This window comes from Bicyclus anynana, chromosome 5 (genome assembly GCF_947172395.1).
Source record: "Bicyclus anynana chromosome 5, ilBicAnyn1.1, whole genome shotgun sequence".
In the NCBI taxonomy this organism is placed as follows: Eukaryota; Metazoa; Arthropoda; class Insecta; order Lepidoptera; family Nymphalidae; genus Bicyclus; species Bicyclus anynana.
Window position 1 is genome coordinate 16,835,403 of NC_069087.1, and position 19,994 is coordinate 16,855,396.

At 36.6% G+C, this 19,994-nt stretch overlaps 3 protein-coding genes across 3 annotated transcripts in view; 2 read left to right on the plus strand and 1 right to left on the minus strand.

The window, feature by feature from the left end:
• Nucleotides 1–3,828: 3,828 nt before the first annotated feature.
• Nucleotides 3,829–12,600, minus strand: LOC112044023 (sin3 histone deacetylase corepressor complex component SDS3). The gene is made up of 8 exons (XM_052881739.1): nt 12,461–12,600; nt 12,177–12,375; nt 10,407–10,470; nt 9,895–10,032; nt 9,296–9,473; nt 8,773–8,986; nt 7,624–7,841; nt 3,829–7,224 (listed from the first exon to the last, which is right to left on the minus strand). The coding sequence occupies exons 2-8, from the start codon at nt 12,337–12,339 to the stop codon at nt 7,132–7,134; spliced, it is 1,068 nt and encodes a 355-aa protein (XP_052737699.1). The 5' UTR covers nt 12,340–12,375; nt 12,461–12,600; the 3' UTR covers nt 3,829–7,131.
• A 776-nt stretch (nt 12,601–13,376) lies between these two features.
• Nucleotides 13,377–19,994, plus strand: part of LOC112044041 (SH3 domain-binding protein 5 homolog) — a 42,345-nt gene continuing 35,727 nt past the window's right edge. Inside the window, exon 1 of the mRNA XM_024079768.2 lies at nt 13,377–13,858. Coding sequence (XP_023935536.1) covers nt 13,790–13,858 — 69 coding nt within the window. The 5' untranslated portion in view covers nt 13,377–13,789. The remainder of the gene's footprint in view (nt 13,859–19,994) is intronic.
• On the plus strand, nt 13,853–19,634 carry LOC112044031 (F-BAR domain only protein 2). Its single transcript, XM_024079755.2, has one exon. It carries the CDS (start codon nt 13,916–13,918, stop codon nt 16,595–16,597), a length of 2,682 nt encoding a protein of 893 aa, XP_023935523.2. The 5' UTR covers nt 13,853–13,915; the 3' UTR covers nt 16,598–19,634.

Below are 19,994 nucleotides of genomic sequence, written 5' to 3' on the forward strand. Positions count from 1 at the left end.
GATCTCGCTCCATTCTAAAATTTACTTCGGGCCGGCGCTGCGTAGACGTAAGTATAATAGAAGTATTATCTTTTCTTTCTGGAGGGTCATGAATTTCACCGGCAAAAACCGGCTACTGAAGGCAAAAGACCGATCAAAATGGCAGCACCTGGAGGAAGCCTTCACCGTAAAGGGTTCTTCTTTTAAATAAAAGGGAAGAAAATCAACATTTCAAAATAATAACTTACATAATTTAACAATTAACAAATTAAAATACTTATCACCTTTTATTTTATTTATTTATTTATCTTCTCTTTATAAAAATGTGCACAATATTCTCTATCGCATGGTCCACGTAGAAATTATTAAAATTATTTAGCCAGAATGAAATATACCTGACCATCACTTTAATTTTTTGCTTACTTAAGGCAAATATTTCAAATTCTATAATTCAACTAGGTATAGCGAATCTTTTGTAATTCCGCATAATATTGATTTCGAAGCAAAAATGTAAAATGTAACAAAGGGCTTCAGTAAATGAGTAGGTATTGGGCAATATTTTTAGAGGGTTCACAGAAAAAGCGCTTGTACTTTCTGTAGTTTTGTAAATAAGTACTATATTATGTGCGATCAGCCTTATGCTAGCCGCACCCAAACGTAGGTGGGAAGGAACAACTCGCTAATGTGTTTCTATTGTTATAAAAGAATTTTTACATTTTAATTGCCAAGGCGATTTAGTGAAATATTCCTATTTCCTTTTCTGTAAATGTTATTGGAATTGTATAACATTTTGACTACTTAATAACTATTATTGTTGCATATCATACATTTAAGTATACCTACCTATACTGATAGTATATTATATCGAGACATATGTTTTCTGAATCGAGGGTAACCTAACCATAGTCCATACGCAAAAATATTTGTTACTAGTGGACGCACGCAACTTCGTCCGCCCGTGGACCTCTTTAATCAAGCCCTTACAGTAGTATCGCTGTAAAAATTGAGTAACTTCTTCCGTTTTCCCAACATTTCCCTTCAATGCTCTGCTCCTATTGATCGTAGTGTGATGAAAAGTATACTATAACCTGCCCAGGAGTATGAAGAATAATTGTACCAAGTTTCGTTAAAATCCGTCGAGTAATATTTGTTTCTATAACGAACATACAGACAGACAGACAAAAATGTTACTGATTGCATTTTTGTCATCTGTGTCGATCACTAATCACCCCCTGATAGTTATTTTGGAAATATTATATTATACATACATATATTATACAGGATTGACCTCTCTACAGATTTATTGTAAGTATAGATTACCGCTTTGGCCGGTATTTGTGTTTGTGTCTGTATGTGACACCGTACCACTTAAACGGATGTCCGGAAACGGTTTTTCTCATTTGAAAGCTGGTTATTCAGCGATCTTAGAATATTTCATCAAAATCGGTTCAGCTGTTTGGGGGGCGAAAGTGGGGACCAATCGAATATTTTCAAATATACTCAACCTAGGTAGGTACCTACATAATATATAAACAATTACTACCTACATAGAGTTTATTTTCTTAATAGAAAATATGAAATCTTATTGTTTTTTATGATTTTTCCAACCGTTTATCCAAACAATGCTTTTAAATGGTCGTATTTTGTTTTTTATGATAATCGTTATTGACTCGATAAAATCTAACATGTTGGATCGGTTGGGTTTATGGCCTTACTATTTTATAGCTTTGCGACGAGTTTTAGGATTCCGCAAACAGTCCATAAAGTCACACCTCGATGTTAAAGTCAACATTAGTTTGTGTTCACAGTAGAGACAAGTGTTTTATAACCTAGTGTTAGCGAAAAACATTTCTCCCCAACGCAAAAACAGGGCCTGTAGCAAGTCATATGGCAAGCCATATGGCAAGTCGATTCTATTTCTACGAACGCTGACGCTTCGAAAATTAGAAAAAATGTATGGGAATGACAGATCCGATCGATAACTTGATCACGTGACCTGTGAACCGTTTTCAATTGTAGCATCAACGTGCCACGTGGCTACAGACCCGTTCCTGCCTCGATGTTCTAGTGGTTATGGTTATGATTCTCTGAATCACGAAGTCCTGGGTTCGAGTCGCAATGTATTTGAGTTCAAATACATACCGACTCGTTTTTTTTGTTTTTATTTGAGTTCAAATTATTAACTATCACGTAAACGTAATTTGAACTCAAATTAACGATATTGTTGACAATTCGATAGTATAAAAATAAATATCGATAGAAAATGTGTTTGAATAAAAATATGATATTTTAAATAAGTTTTACCCTGTCTTATTTGTCTTCTGATATCTGACCAGCTGATACCAGCAAAGTTCACTTAATTTTTGTAAGTAAATAAAATTAACATCGTACAAAAAAACAAAACTGTATTGAAGTCGATAAGACAGATCACAATAATACCTACCTAGGTACCTACTACCTAGTCAGATAAGAATAATATAAATTCTTAAAACTTTTACTTATCTGGTCCACTCCCGCGACTGGTTTCAACATTTTTTATACAAAACTTCTATGTATCTTAAATACCCAGCAATGAACAAAAAACCCGTCTTGATTTCGCATATTTGGCACAAAAAGCGGTTAATCGGCGCCGTACAAGCTCGAAATGTCAACAAAATGAATTAATGACGATGTAACGTATTTAATCAAGTCCTAAAAGAGACAATGCCGCGTTCAGTTTCCATATTATTCTTAACTAGCTGACGCCGCGCGGTTTCACCCGCGTGGTTCCCGTTCCCGTAAAAATATGGCTATAATATATAGCCTATTAGGCTTCCTCGATAAATGGGGTATCTAATGCCCACGAGTTTCAACGCTTTACCGTTGAGCTATTGAGGCTCATTAACATCAGAAAGTGCTCGTTAATGAATTTAACATTATCAACGTAAGTCCGCCAAGCCGCAATGAAGTAGAGTGCTGCATATCCTTTCTCACCATTACCATTAAAATCATAGATTTACGATTCGGTACAAGTTATTTCTAGGATTAAAATAGACCCATGAAGAATTTTTTAACATCTACAAGGTATCAGCTGCCCCTCTCTGCCCTGTCAGCTGATATTAACTATATTATTTTCATCGATCTCCTATTAAAAAATTGAAGCACAATCAGCGACCAAAAAACGTCCCCACTCAATAAGTGCCAAAAAACAACTTCTTAGCACTCAATTCAAGTAGTCACATTTGCAAATTCAACCTTAAACTCAATGCATAAGGTTGAATTTGCTCTGAATTTGGGATTTTATTGAATATTGGACTACATTTAAAGGTATAATTTTCTTTACCAATAATTCTAAAACTGATAAAGCAAAATTGGCCAGTTTTAAGTGAAATTTTCTACATGATTGTGCGTCCTTTTATTATAAGAGGTCAATGATTATTCCATAAGTAAAGATGAATACGACTGTCTCCAAAAACTATAGTCAATAAAATAAAGAGTAGGTTTACGTAGGTACTAGGTAGGTATACGTCATGAACCCATATTCGGCTCACTGCTGAGCTCGAGTCTCCTCTCAGAATGAGAGGGGTAAGGCCATTAGTCCACCACGCTGGCCCAATGTGGATTGGCAGACTTCACACTCGCAGAGAATTAAGATAATTCTCTGGTATGCAGGTTTCCTCACGATGTTTTCCTTCACCGATTGAGACACGTGATATTTAATTTCTTAAAATGTACACAACTGAAAAGTTGGAGATGCATGCCCCGGACCGGATTCGAACGCACTCCCTCCGGAATCGGAGGCAGAGGTCATATCCACTGGGCTATCACGGCTCGTAGGTAGGTATAGGACATTCAGAAAAAAAAAACAAATTTCTCATTTATAATACATAGGTATATATTTAAAAGATCTTGTTCTCAAATATCATCTACAATGAGCGATCATCTCATACTATATTATAATTATTTACAATCTGTCACATCTCATTTATACATAGTAATTCGATCACAAAGTTTGAAAAAAAAATATTAAAAATAAAGGCGTATTACAAAAATGACTTCATTTACAATACGCGGTATTTGATCTTAATAATTAAAGATGATATTTACATTTATTTACATATTTACAACATTGTGAGTAAAGAAAAATACATAACATAGGTATATGTAATGATAACCATTCCATTTAATTTGTTGACATGATTATTATTTTATAATTTACATTCATTATGTAAAATAATAATTTAAATCAGAGAAAAACTGTAAAGTACTTTGATTTTGTAAAAAGAGTCATTCATGTCTTTTTACAATCAGAAAATAAAAAACAATTATTGTTTTATCATCCAAATAGTCTAAAAATTAAAATTTCCACCAACAACCTTTTACAATTATTATCCATTGGTTAAAGAGTGTGTATACAGGATGTCCCGCAAGTAACTGAAGTGGAAGCTACATCGTCTGCTAATCTAAAACTAATCCAATCCATTATTTATGGGACATCCTGTACATAAGAATTTACTGAAACTACTACATTTGTTATGTCCTCTATAATTAGGAACAATTCAATGTTAAATGTTAAACGTATACTCGTCGATTTCATTAGACGTACTTTGTTTTGGTTGTTAAGGAATGTTATAAAATTTTAACTAACCGGCCGCCATTTTGATATTCCACCAAATTATATTGCAGTTTGAGACCTAGCTAAATGAATAAATCTATTTGAGTTAGTTTTAGATATACACATAATGTCAAATAATTTTGGAAATGGCGGGAATTGAACCCATTCTTTGGCTATCGCCTATGTCCTTCCAACCAGTTGATACCACAGACAATGCCGAAATTAGGCAAGATATTTTAATTTTAATAAGGCTTCAGAGCAAAGTATAGTTGCTTGTATAGATCCCGGCAAGCAAGTTGAACTGTAATGGCGGTCATGTGCTGGCCTATTAACTATTTTGGTCTTTATTATCAACCTACAATAAACATCAAATCAATTGACAAAATGACATCTTAGAGTACATATTATATTCACCAGTAAGCACTGGATGACATTTCGTACTTAATAATTTTGTTAACTACTCGTAGCAATTACGTCAAAGATAGTGAATAAGCAAAATATTAAACCCTTGCTGCGTGATCGCCCAGTACATTAAAACAAATTGGTCACATAATTAAACGTTTCGTACGCTATTTTAATGACGTCAAAATGTTGCTATGGTTACTTGACCGTACGTCGTCGCTAAAATGAGTTACTCCGCATAGTTCAAGTTATAGGCCGCGACCTATACCTAGTTGATAATAAAATATATTGGCAATTTTTATTATTTCATGTAGATAATGATATCGATTTATAGAGGCTTCAACATGCAACAATATTTTCGAAAAAAAATCAAAATGGCGGCTGGCCATTCAAAAATCTCTGAAGCCCTTTTAATTCGTTAAATTTAATACCACAAATATTTACAAATAGACTTAACTATAAAATAGATCCAGGGCGTTACGAGATATCACGTGATGTTTCTCGGCGCAATCGACAATATTGCTCTTTCTTTCGTTACAATGGGACGAAAGAGAGAGAGATATATTTTCAATTATCCTGCTATTGGTCGACAATATGTATTTCGAGTAGCTAGATATGTCAGACGTTTATTACGCCTGTAGGGTCTTTTATTTATTGGAATATGCCGATTATTTTAACCATATACTAGTTTATCCATTATTGAAAACGCGACATTTAAAAACAAAATTAGACATTACAGATTTCTTTAGTGCTTTTTCTTATTATTTCCCACATTTTACTGCTATATTCAATTTCAATTGGTTATCCTGCTGGCTTAGAAAGCTATCATATAATGTGATAAATGTGGATTTACTCGAGTGTTGCAGGGACCTAGTGTTTTTCAGATAGCATGGGTACGGTGACAGTTGCCTAATGACGTCCATAACACGTACTGTTATCGCGAAACGCGGCCAACTTTCAAGAGCGAAACGAACTGTCACCCGCACCATGCTATTTGAAAAACATTTTAATAGATTTGGCAGGAATAACAAGTGAAACTATATTCGATTTCAGTGGTGAGAATATAAAATATGGATTTTTTTAGACTACTCCTTAGTTCCCTAATAGGCCGTACAGACTACTTCAGTGTTTTAGGCGAGTACGATAAATATTTGGCCAGTAAATCCAAAAAATGTTCGTACTCGACTAAAATACTAAAGTAGTCCGAAGTAGGCCTTACAGTTCTCAATTGATATTGAATAGTGTATAGACTATGACTATAGTTCTGATAAAAGGCATTTCATTAAACAAACAAAAACCCAAAATAATTAAATAAACATATTCATTGTGATCTATACCAGTACGTATATCATCAAATCTCATTGAAAATTATATTTACATCCATATAACTTTAAATTAATTATTGGCACTTTACAATATAAAAATGCATCATTTATATATAAAATCTAGCGTGTACTATATAAATACCTCTCGACATTCCATTTCATTTACGAGGTGTTCTAGTGTACAAGTGCATTCACTTGTGCACTTTCAATACTCACTTTCCTAATCACTTGGGTAGTTAAGACCCAAGAGAGATCAGGCTAAGGACTAAGGATTTTGTGTGGCACATATGTGCCAATTTAAATTGCCCAACTTGGGATTCGAACCTTGGACTTCACATCCGTAAACAAAGAAGTGTGTACTAACTACTAACAAACGCTTTTAAGCCACAATATCTGGATGTCGATTATAATGTTTTTCAAAATGGCGACCGCTGCGTTTGTTTCAGTTTTGGCCACAGAGTCAAATAAACTTGTAGTAATACAAATTAATAGCAATACAAATTAATTATAATTTAAAAAAAAGGTATTCAATATCCTTTTTTTAAAATTTTACCAATTTTCCACATTCCCCTCAAACTAGACGGGGATCGAACCACCACCCCTCGGTGATGAGTTCGACCACTCTGTCAAATAATGTCAAACAAGTCTGGAGAATGTACCCCGAACAAACTCTTTATAAGAACATTATATGCAAAAGTAACAAAAGACTTTGTGAATGTGTTACATTTTGCTGTATACCATGTTTGTCTAGTACATACCCTGGTCTGCAGCCCTATGCACGCCGCTGAGCGTCGAGATCAACATAACCACTAAGTGACAACGCACAGTACATTACGAGGCGCGCCGCTTCAACGTAACTTTGCCGCGCGCTAACTGCGACACGTATATCCGAACTCGCTCCAAGTTGGTCTTCTTCACCCATATCTGTAATGAGATTTTTATTATTTTTGACGTATAATCATCATTAACAACCCATATTCGGCTTACTGTTGAGCACGAGTCTCCTCTCAGAATGAGGGGTTAAGCCCTAGTCCACCACGCTGACAAAATGCAAATTGGCAAACTTCACATAGAGAATTAAGAAAAAATTTCCCACACCGTTAGAGACACGTGAAATTTAATTTCTTAAACTTTCGAACCCACGCCCTCCGAATCGAAGGCTATATGCACTAGGCTGTCATATCCATCCGGACGTAGGTATGGTTACGTCAGGACAGGACTGACACACTTAGACCTATAAAGGCCTTCCCGAAGAAAGAAGAAGTAGAAGACGCGTCCGCCTCAGCCTGTGCCTCCGCTGCCTGCATAGCAACACATACGTACCGCCTCGTCGGTAATGGCGTGTATGTGCGCGGGGAAGCGCGGCATGTCGCGCCCCTCCACGTACACGCTCTGCCCGCGGTGGAACCAGCGCCGCTCGTACAGCAGCTTGCCGTCCTCTATACGCGTCTCCGCCTCCGCGCCCGCGCCGCTCCCCGCGCCCGCTCCGGACCCGCCACCCGCTCCGGCACTCGCTCCGCTCTCGCGTATAGGTGAATCACCTGAAATATTTATTTTTTTAGAAGTGGAACTTTAAGAAAAACGAGCTTGCTTTATTACACTGAAGTGGAAGTTCTGACAAAAATCAAAGCGCCATCTATGAGCCTCAGGCATAAGTGCGTCGCAACAGATACAAATAGGGATTGTTTCAAAGTTCTCTAAGAACGCCATCTATTGGTAGTTTAAAACAACGAACACTGTTTCACTGTTGGCAGCACGCATCTTACGTCTCGCCCTGTTACACTTTTCGTAATGCATTCACCAACTTACTTCCCTAGTTAAGCGCGCCACTCACAGCTGTTAGAGTTGAGATGCTTCCTGGGCTGGTGGTTGGCGGGCGCGTGGCGCGGCGGCAGCGTGGCGCGTGCGATGGCACGCAGGTCGGCGTCGATGTCGCGCTCGTCCAGCTGGAACGTGAGCGTGGTCGCCAGCGGCTTGCAGCGCGCTCTTACTCACAGCTGTTAGAGTTGAGATGCTTCCTGGGCTGGTGGTTAACGGGCGCGTGGCGCGGCGGCGGCGTGGCGCGTGCGATGGCACGCAGGTCGGCGTCGATGTCGCGCTCGTCCAGCTGGAACGTGAGCGTGGTCGCCAGCGGCTTGCGGCGCGCTCTTACTCACAGCTGTTAGAGTTGAGATGCTTCCTGGGCTGGTGGTTGGCGGGCGCGTGGCGCGGCGGCGGCGTGGCGCGTGCGATGGTGCGCAGTTCGGCGTCGATGTCGCGCTCGTCCAGCTGGAACGTGAGCGTGGTGGGCGGCTTGCGGCGCGCTCTTACTCACAGCTGTTAGAGTTGAGATGTTTCCTGGGCTGGTGGTTGGCGGGCGCGTGGCGCGGCGGCGGCGTGGCGCGTGCGATGGTGCGCAGGTCGGCGTCGATGTCGCGCTCTTCCAGCTGGAACGTGAGCGTGGTGGGCGGCTTGCGGCGCGCTTTTACTCACAGCTGTTAGAGTTGAGATGTTTCCTGGGCTGGTGGTTGGCGGGCGCGTGGCGCGGCGGCGGCGTGGCGCGTGCGATGGCGCGCAGGTCGGCGTCGATGTCGCGCTCGTCCAGCTGGAACGTGAGCGTGGTCGCCAGCGGCTTGCGGCGCTTCTCGGGCGCCGGCGCGGGCTCGTTGGCGCGCCGCCGCAGTATCCTTTTCATGGGCGGTTTTACCTGAATCAAAGGGGAAATTCGTTTGAATAAACAATAACGACGGACGACAGTTAACGAGAGGCAAATGTTTGAAACGAAGCAGTGTCTTGGTAAACGGAATATAAGGGCCATCTTTATCGGAGAAGAACTTGTTACTGACTTGTTATGAAGTATACACATAGTAGCATAAACATTTGCAAATAATACTGATTGATTTGATTTTATTTCAATAATAATCTTATTCAAAACACTTTTCCATCTTTCCCAACTTAGCGAAAATACTGTTAGGAGTGAATACAACAATATTATACAGATTTAAATAACTCTTACCTCTATAGAATCTCCATTTAACTCCATACTATGGCGTTCACTTTCTATAAGCTTCCTCTTCTCTTCAAAATCATTGAGCAGGTTCTCCCGCAACTCTATCTTCTTCTCGTCGAACTCCTTTGCAGCCGCTTTTTTCTCCACCACATACTCTCTCTCTACGACATCATACATGTGATCTCTGTAAAGAAAAACATTTTGATTATTTTAGTCTAGTCTAGTCTAGTCTAGTAGTTTTATGTATTTAAGAAAGTTATCAGAACAGCAGGCTAATTCACTAACTTTGACGTAAGTATGTAGTTGACATATTATACGAAAATGAGATTCTATGTAACAAAAGTCATCTTGTGCCTTTCGTGGATATTATACAGTAGGTCGTTACATTTCTCAGTTGAATTGACGTTTATTTTAAAAGGTTGTTAATAAAGACCAAATTAATGAGTAAGCTAACAAGTTACTACACCACCAACATCCAAATTCTAGGCTTTAACTGAGAATCTTCAAACAATGATATTTAATTGCTGAAACTAGCACTTAAGCATAGAACCTCATGTATTAAAGCCACATAAGCTAAGCATTAAACAAAGGAGGCAGTCTCTTACTTGTATATCCTGTTGATGCGTAGCCTCTCATGCAGCTGGTGCTCCAACCGCTTCACCCTCTTCAGGAACTCAGGGTGAATGTTGTCTTCCAGCTGTTGCAACTGCTTCTTCAAGTTCACCAGTTTGTCTTGGTACATCCTGTGAGTTTCAGATGAATATATGATTACTCTGTATATCAAATCTTAGCATTTCATGGATACATCATACAAGTGCTATTCATTGTGTGGTAGAAAGAAAAACTCTGAGCTAAGCCCTCCGTTAGTCTTGTTCATTCAAAAAGCCGAGGGCTGTTAGGATCCCAGGATGTTGGAATGGACTACACAAGAAAGCACAATGTCGACCCCCCACCAGATGGACTGACTACATCAAGAGAGTTGCAGGGTTTCGCTGGATGCTAGCAGCTCAGGACGTTTGCAGCAGATAGGTCATACTTAGAAGTTCTGTTTATGTATTAAAACTAGGCAATAATGAAAGTTGTGTATGAATTATGATAATAAATAGATGTTACTTACTGTTCTTTAAGTTCAACTGGCTCATCATTGTTGGGAATGTCTGTTTCACTTGCCTCCTCAGTGTCTAAATTAAGAAAAAAAAGTTTTATTTTAGAATAAGAATATATTTGCCATGTTATCTTGTTTTTAGTATGGCACACAGCACAGGTACAATAATTATAACATGAAAATATAACTGAAAATTCTTCAATTTTCAACATGATTCAATGAAATTGATGATGTTCATTCCGCATGTTCGCTGTGGCACAGATTTTACTGTACTTTCCCCTGGTGCGGTACAAGGTTTTTTAACCTCATACTAAAACTTTGAGGTCTGTCAACCTCGTAACTCTTGAAGATGCTAGACTTACGAGATCAATTGACCTTGTACCGCAGCAAAGCAAAGCAATGAAAAATATTTTTGTGAATTATAGTGAAAGTGACCATAGATATGGCAGAAGAAATATAAAACTAAAGCAAATGCAGTACAGATGAGAGGATTATGTAATATATGGAGTAATATCACTGAATGACAGAGCAAGAAATGTTTAAAAGAAGATGTAACAACTAAAATTGAGAATGGTATGCACAGATAGTTTGACCACATGATCATGAATGAAAGGAAACTTCTAAAAGGATTTTATAAAGTGAAGGTGATTGGAAATATTAGATTTGTTATTTGTGGTCTCTCCTTACCCCTATGGGAGATGAGGCAAGGTTTATATGTATTTGGTTTTGTTACATGTTCTTGGTTGCAGTAGTCATGCTTGACAGTAAGCAATGATGCAGTCTATGGTGGAACAATAGAAGATGGCTATTCGCTCTTGACTTGAATATATCCAGGATTGTAGGTGGTAGGGAAAACGGAAGCTGGAAGGCCATATTATAACTTTTCAGAGTGGATCAGGAACGAAAAGCTGATTATGTTTTGTATGTGTCCAAGGAACATCAACTAGATTGAAATCCTAACTAAGTAAATGTATAGTCATTGTCATTCATAAGCCAGGAAGTTATTTTTGTTTGGGATATTCTCAATAAAGGCTAGATCAAAAGTACTCTAAGCAGATAAATTTGTATTGTATTTGTATGAAGCAATTGATAAGAATAGTAGTAGCAACAGAGACCTGCAAAGGCAAATCAAGTGATGTGGTCTCGTCTTACCCCTATGGGAATGAGGCATGGCATATTTGTATGTAAGCATGTGTATACCCACCTTTATAGTCTAGTCATTGTCTCTCATTATTCCTACAATCTGTTGAGACATTCAGCTGTCATTTTAAGTATTTCTATGAAGGTATGTTAAGTGCAAATTACAGTAGTTTGCCCAAATATAATATATTTCATGATATTTTGTAGTGTTTGTCTCTAGATCCTTTTGAAAGTTGTACCAAGTCTCCAAATATAGAAAAATTACTTTTCATTAGATTCTGTTTAAATTTTAATTATATTTTTATTGATTAAAATGATACTAATTTTTAAGGTTAGTGATAAATGAACTCATACATATTACGTTTTACTTAGCTTAGAGATTTATAATATCGAGTGACAAGTTGATGTTTTTTTAGAAAAGAGAAAGTGGTTCATCGGTTAATTACGTCATATATGGGGTCAGAGACAAAAGGCGGGAAGGCAAATGAATGCACCAAACAAAACCAAGTTAGCCTCACTATAGTAATTACATAACCTCTGTTTACAAACGCACTGTAACATTTTATATTAATAACAACGGCAGTAAAACGACGCCAAAATAGGCTGCGTACATCGACCGTAAACAAAGTGTTGTAAGCTTACCTTCATCGCTATCTTCAGCAGGCGGTTGCTGTAATGTGTCTTCCGGGTCCCTGTATTCGTCTATATCGTCGTACCCGTCGTCCTCAAAGTCGTATTCGTCCGCTGGGCCCGAATATGGTGATCCCTGGTAAGACATCGTCGAGGCAACGCGTAGCAGTTGCATACAGATTGACTACGGTCACCGTTTCAGAAATAAACTCTGAAAGCGAGATGTATCGTCAAGGCGTGTTCTACAACTGTTACTTGTGTCACTCGACCAGAAGAGAGAAATCACTTTTTTTTACCAGCGGACACTTTCTTCGAAGCTGGAGCAAATTTGTACTTGTTAAAACTGAAACGTCAAAATCGTCAAGTTTGACAAGCTGAAAAGCATCGTTAACCGAATAAATGCACAGTAGTCACTCCTGGGTAACATGGTTGTTTCTAATTATCTGCTTCTTGCTACTTTATTATAAGTGCAAAAGAGAAAGAAGATCCAACCTTATAAAATCACATTACATTTTCATTAAGTAGGATTATACCATAGACAATTTATTTTGTTTGGAACTGACATTTATAGTGAAGTTCGTTTTTTTGAATCGACTAATGATATCGAATATTAAAGTCGAACAAATGCGAAGGTAATAATATCATTCAGTATTTTTAAAGACGTCAACATTAATCAAATTATTCGTCAATGTCTCTTCCTTGTCTTCCTTGGCCTTTAAATAGTGTAAATTATCAGAACCAATCTGTATTTATTTATTTATTTATTTATTTGATCCACTAGTGACTGACTGCAGCATTTACACAATCAAATAACACGCATCTCAATCAAAGCAAAGGGTCTCCAAAATTGCTTACGACGTGTTTTAAGACTTCAGCTACCAATCTATTAGTACCTCAAGTTTATTTTTATATAGATTAGGCATCTATTCTTGTACTAGCTGCAATGACTGTATGGCTAGAAGCTAAAAACAATAAGCATAATGTAAAACTACAACTCAAATTTAATAACAAATGTTATTAAGTGAACTTTTTCTTGGTTTTTGTAGTTTAAAATTTATCAGTATTATAAATTAGACTTCCACCTACACATTTATACCTAGTCGGATGCAATATTCATGACGTCCCTGGGCGAATGACCGGGGTGATGCCCTGTCACCGCGCCGATGCGTAACACCTAAAATCTTGTATTGCGCAGCTTACCGCACGATGTTTGGAAAGGAAACGTCAAGAAGCTTGGATCCGACTATACTTACAATCTTTGATTTCGATTTTTAATCGATTTAGAAAAAATTCAAACAATAAAGTGAAGCACTACCTGATTAAATAAAAAGTAAATATTCATTGTCTATTACTTTTATTTGACATCCAGAGAGTGGACGTCATCTTGTACCATAAAAAAATTTTTATTTGATTACTTGTAAATTGAATAATTTTACAAAATAAAACTAATCTATTTATCATTTTGATAACTATATTTATATAGTCACAATATCAAAAAGTTGACGTCATGTTCGTGTGATAAATGTAAAAAAAAAAGTGAAGTGAGTGTGACGCTACATGCATTGTGATTTGTGTCGGTGATGTAATTTAGGAGATTGGGTGGCTTCGTAGTCGCAGGTACTACAATGGAAGAATCTTCATTCACTATCCCGGCCGACGACAACGGTGAGACTGAGCTCGACCCCAGAATACAGGTCAGTGAATGAAAAATAATGTATGAATAATTAATCGTTGCATCCCTAGCAGCAAAGATGAGTGTCAACTTTGTAGATTATTTCTCCAACGAGCACAATGGATACGATATTTTATATCAAAACATGAAATACGGACTTATAGCCAGCAAGGAGCTCTCGGAGTATCTTAGAGAGAGGTCAAACATTGAAGAATCCAATTCGAAACTTTTAACTAAGCTCGCCAAACAAGCTAACAGTAACTGTGCTCAGGGCACCTTCGCACCCTTCTGGGGCGTCCTCAAGTGCTCAGCTGAGAAACTGTCCAACTTGCATCAACACATGTTCCAAAAGGTCAGTGAGCTTGTGAAAGATGTCGCTCGTTATGCTGAAGAGCTACACAAGAAGCACAAAGCTGTCAAAGACTCAGAATCTAGTACTTTAGAAGTTGTTTTGCTCATTCAAAATACCAAACAAGCTTTGCAGAAAGCAAAGGATGTGTACACCTCTAAGTCAGCTGAGCTGGATAAGCTGAAGAAAGAAAACTCCTCCTCTAAAGATATTGAAAAAGCTGAAGTTAAGTTAAAAAAATTACATGAAGACTTTAGACAGCTTGCTGAAAAGTACAGTCTTGTTAAACAGGATTTTGAAAAGAAAATGACTCAAACTTGTAAACACTTTCAAGATGTAGAGGAAGCTCATTTAAAACAGATGAAACAGTTTGTCAATGCTTATGCTGACATCATCCAAAACAACCATGATCTCATGGGCCAAGTTCATAGAGATTTTAAACACCAGTGTCTCGAATTGACTGTAGAAAAGCTTTTAGAACAATTTCTTGTGGAAAAGTATAATGCTTTAGAGAAGGCAAATTTGATGGAACTGATTCCCACTCTACCAAAACCTGGTTCTGCTAATAATTCTATATCAGAAGCAGATCAAATATCCACAGTATCCAATGGCTCTCACAAGCCTGTGCAGCCTGCTAAACCAACTAAAAAAGAGCCTTCTTTTGCAGCTAAGACCTCAAGGAGAACAACCTCTCTGTTGAATTTATTTACACCAAATTTTCAGAGCAAAGATGAACCCAGTGTGAGTAATGAAGCTGGTGCACCGTGCTCAGCACCTTCGAGCCCCAGTGGAACACCAGCCACCAGTGTTGTGCCAGATAAAGATGATAACATAAACCGAAGCACAATTCGGGAATCAAAGTGGTTTCGAAGTAGAAAAGCAAAAAATAAACAAGCAAAGAAATCTAAAAAGAAAAAAGAAGAAATATCTGAAAATTCAAATGCTGGTGATAAGTCTGATTTAGAAGAAAAGGAGGAGGAGGCTCCTAAAGAGGACCTGATGAACTCCCCGGAGGTTGACGAGGAAGGCTTTTGTATAAGACCCAAAGACGAGAAGGGCAGCGTTTACTCTTCAACAGATTCAGAATCTGAGGAAGAGAGGGAACAAAAGATACATGTTGAAATAAAACCTATTAGCAATGGAAATGCTCCAATGTCAGCAAGTGTGGACGAGCTTAGAGCTACAGTTGAAAACATAGGCTTAAAATATAAAATAGGTACAACAAGAAGGGGTTCAAATGCTAATGCTAGCAAAGCGAGCAGTGACTTTTTGGTAGACTTGAACTTTTTCCCCAGTCCCAGTGCAAGTAACCCAGCTTCACCACATGGTAATGTGTCTAACCCTTATGCTCCATTACAAGGAAATCAGTCCAATCTACTAGAAAGTCCCACCCCAGTCCCAACCACAGATGTCAGTGACCTTTTCACAGAAGTTGGTGAAATGACCCAATCAAACTTTCGAACATCAACTCCAACAATATCAACCATTTCATTACCACGTCCACCATCCAGGCGATCGGAAGGTGACTTTCGAGCCGCCGCCGCCTCAGGGTCACGTGGTCCATCGCCTCTTACTATCGGCATGGCAGATACCATACCGTTAGCCGTTGCATTTCATGAAATTATACACTCCTATTTTCGTGGTACAGAAGAATCTAAATGTCAAGTAAAAATGTCTGGTGATATGATGCTTTCATTCCCTACTGGTATAGTGGGTGTTCTTGCTAATAATCCCAATCCAGCTAAACTTTGCTTTAGGCTGAAAAACATTCATAGACTTGATAATGTGCTACCCAATAAACAGCTCATAAGTATAAATGCAATGATGTCCACACGAGACACTACTGTTGTTGAATTTAACATGCCCGCATTATCATCTTTGTTGAAGAGGCAGAGTGAGAAAAACCCCACAGCTCAGTATTTCAATGTAGATATACTAAAATACCAAATTCGCCCAAAAACTGGTGCAGTGTCCTGCCCCTTCCAAATGGTGGCTCATTGGAAGTGTGAAAAAGACCACACAGACCTCAAAATAGATTACAAATACAATCTTCACGCTATGAGTCCACCATCACCGCTGCTTAATGTCTCAGTGTGTGTGCCTATGAGTGGCTCAGTCTCAAACATAATAGCTATGCCAAAGAATACATGGATAGCAGAGAACGAACAAGCTCTTTGGAGATTTACAGAGTTATCACAACATTCGGAAGACAGGGGTGTAGGGTCCCTGAGGGCAAGGTTTGAGCTAAGTGATGGACCTTCGAATAGTGCAACTATCTCATCTCAATTCAACTGTGAGGGTGCAACACTATCGGGCATTGAGTTTGAACTCATTGGCAGTGGTTACCGACTTTCACTTGTGAAACGACGTTTCGTCTCTGGAAAATATATTTGTGACAGTGATGTGCACTGATTGGTCCAATTTTTTTATTTAAGTGCGTAAAGATGAATTTAAAACATGAGGCAAAGTTATGGAAAGAAAATCATATTTGACATAAATGTTATCATTGGTACCTTATGGGACTGTTTCCTGTCCACTGAAACACATTACATTACAATCACAATATATTATGTCAATTTTAATATTTTATTAATTAATTATTTGTTCGATACTTATGATGGTTATCAATAAAATATTTTTGGTTAATTTGTATCTTATATAATATAATATAATCAAAAGTTGCACCAACTTAATCTCGAGAGTATACATTGTGCCATTATTCACTACTAACTCATAGTTATTAATGTGTAATATAATATATGAATTTTCTAAATTTGTCACACATTCATGCATAATAGATGTAAATTAATTAAGAACCTATAAACTTATTTTAATTATCTTAATTAATAATCACTTCTGTGAGTCACAGCTGATATGACATGCATGTACTATGAGAGAAGCAAAACTAAACAAAGGATATTGTCATCTATCACAAGGGTCTAAGGTACTATAGACCATTACTAGAGATATAAATAATTAGAAAATTCTCTAAATGACTATTAGAAACAATATGAATGGTGTGCTTTTTCATATCAGTTGGGATGCATGGAGGTATTTCCTTGGCCTCATCACAAACCACAATTATGATTAAGACCTTTGTTCAAAAAGCATATCAAATGATCTTGTCCATTTTGATAGTCTTTAAGTTTATTAGAGTCTGATATTTGATGTCTTGTGAATGAAAAGCCTTACATTGTTATTATTTAACTAACTAAGCCAACTAAGCCATTACTTACACCAAGAAATAAAGCTTTAAAACATAGAATATATATCTACATTATTGCAAAGCGATTGCTGCAACATTGTAGAGTCTATTCACTATCTACCTCCTGAGGTCAATAATGTAGATATTCTAATTGCTATCTATTGAAAAACTCTTCAAGACATTAATCATAAATAATAATAATGAATATTGTGTATTTAGTTACAAGTAGGTACATATATAATCACAAACAGTTCATCGACTTTGAGTATTTACATGTTATTCAAATATTATTTACTGAACGCAACACTTAATGCCAGTGTTATGCAATTTATTCAATTACTTAGGCTAGATTTTATTTTTTCATCGATTGCTAAATCCAGCTTGATTTATATTTTTCTGACGTGTAGTGTCTTGACGCATCCGAACAGAATTGGTTTCATGCATTTTGTATGCGACATATAAGAAGCCATTACAACATGTCACAACACATAAGTGTAAACATTGCCATATAAAATGTATGATACAGATTCTGTTCTGATGCATCACAACACAATACGTCAGACAAATATAAATCCGACTTTAGGTTTATTTTCTTTGCTTATACTTATTATTAGAATTCTGAATGTTAAGTTGTGTCTTTAGTACTCTGTAGCACTATGAAATAGTGTTTATTAGAGGTAAAACAATAATAATATGAGTTATAATTACGAATTTAAAAATCAGATAAATATATATAACTTAATTTTTTGTATGCTTTATTTGAAAAATTTGGCAAAATATCATACAATTTACAGCATTAAATTGTTATGAATCTCTAAAAAATATAATTTCTACATATATTTTGTTTGCTATTTAAAGTGTTTAATATAATAATTTTGATTTCTCTTATGAATTATTATTATTGGCATCTACCACCGGAGATAATATTTTTTTTTTAGTATTAAAGAATTAATTTGTGTTTTGATGTTAAATAATGTAATGTGTAATTGCTTAGGTAGTTTTTATTAATATTCATATTTAAATATTACTCAATTGTAATCTCATTTTGTTTCATATTTTTATGTTTTTTTTTAACCATTATTACTTTATTACTTGTTCATATTCGGCCTAAGGTTTGCACAATATGTGAAGATAGGGTAAGGTATGCTGAGGAAAGAACACAGTAATATTGCTTGAGTATTGACTATTCAGTTTTTTTCATGTAGGATAGTGCAGGTGACAGTTCGTTTATTTTCGTTCTTATTATGAACGTCATACAGGTGACTGTCATTGTACCCATGCTATCTGGAAAACGGTTTGGTATCACTTTAGGCAACCTTACCTTATAGACAAGATATCTTAGCATTATATGGATTCACTGTGCAGATGTGGGGTCCATTATGTGGCAGAGAGAAAATCTAAGTAGATCCTAGGTCTAGTAACCTGGGTGCAAGGTCAAGGTGCCCCTTAGCGATGTGTGTCAACAATCATGATCAAGTTTCAACAATCATGTGTGTCATGATGTGTGTCAACAATCATGATCAAGTACAATATTACTGTGTGTAGCTAGCCTAATATAACCTTTATTGAAAGTCACTGTAATATCACAACATTTACCAAAAGTGACATGTTCAATGTCATAAACAGATTTAGGATTGATCCTATACTTTAGTACAACTGAACCATTCCATTACTGTAATAAATATAATATCTTAATATTTATATAAGTTTTATAATTTATAAATCTGTATCCACTTTGCCGAGAGTTTGAGAATGTGCATAATTTTTGTAATATTTCAATGAGTGAGAGCTAATAGATTGCTACTAAATGTGTATAGAAGAAAATCATTTTGCATTTCTACTATAATTGCAGTAGATCTCTCAAAAGTTTAAATACAAATTTTGAAAAAATCTTAACAACAACAATAATCAAAATTTGCTCAAAAATATGTTTTAGGTATAAAATGTAACAATCATGCTTTGGGTATTTAAATTAAATTCATGTTTTGAACATACAGCTCCAAACATAACATAAATCAGTAGATGTTTAAAAAAAAAGAGAGTCAACATAAAAGCCATAGATTCTAAGATCAACCTGGTACAGCACTAAATTAGCTCTCAATCAATAATTCGGAGCAACTTTAAACTAATCTATGAATGTGTAATATTTTTATATCTTGAAAATTAGGCATGTGTTGTATAATTCAAAAAATAACTATTAAAAATATATGTATGTAAATTGATAATAAAATGTAACAATAACAATTTCTTGTGGACTTTATTTACGTTACCAAGATTCATGTCTTAAAGAGATGTATTAAATGTAAGTACTTTTATTTTTTTTAGTTATTTAGATGCTTTTTAACGTAGGGACAGGAAACTTTCCAAACATAAGGTACAGTTAGTGTTTGCTTGGGACTTAGCATAATAACGCATAGAAGTAGAAGTGGATCAAGTTTATCAGATACCAATACAAAAGGATTGTACAAATACAATTTAAATTTTTTTGTGTGCAAAAATGAGCTAAAAATTAAATTGACCGTTTTTTAGATAATAAATTGCTATTATTATCATATTTATAATAAAGTGGTGATTGGTGATAAATATTGTATGCTACACCTATTA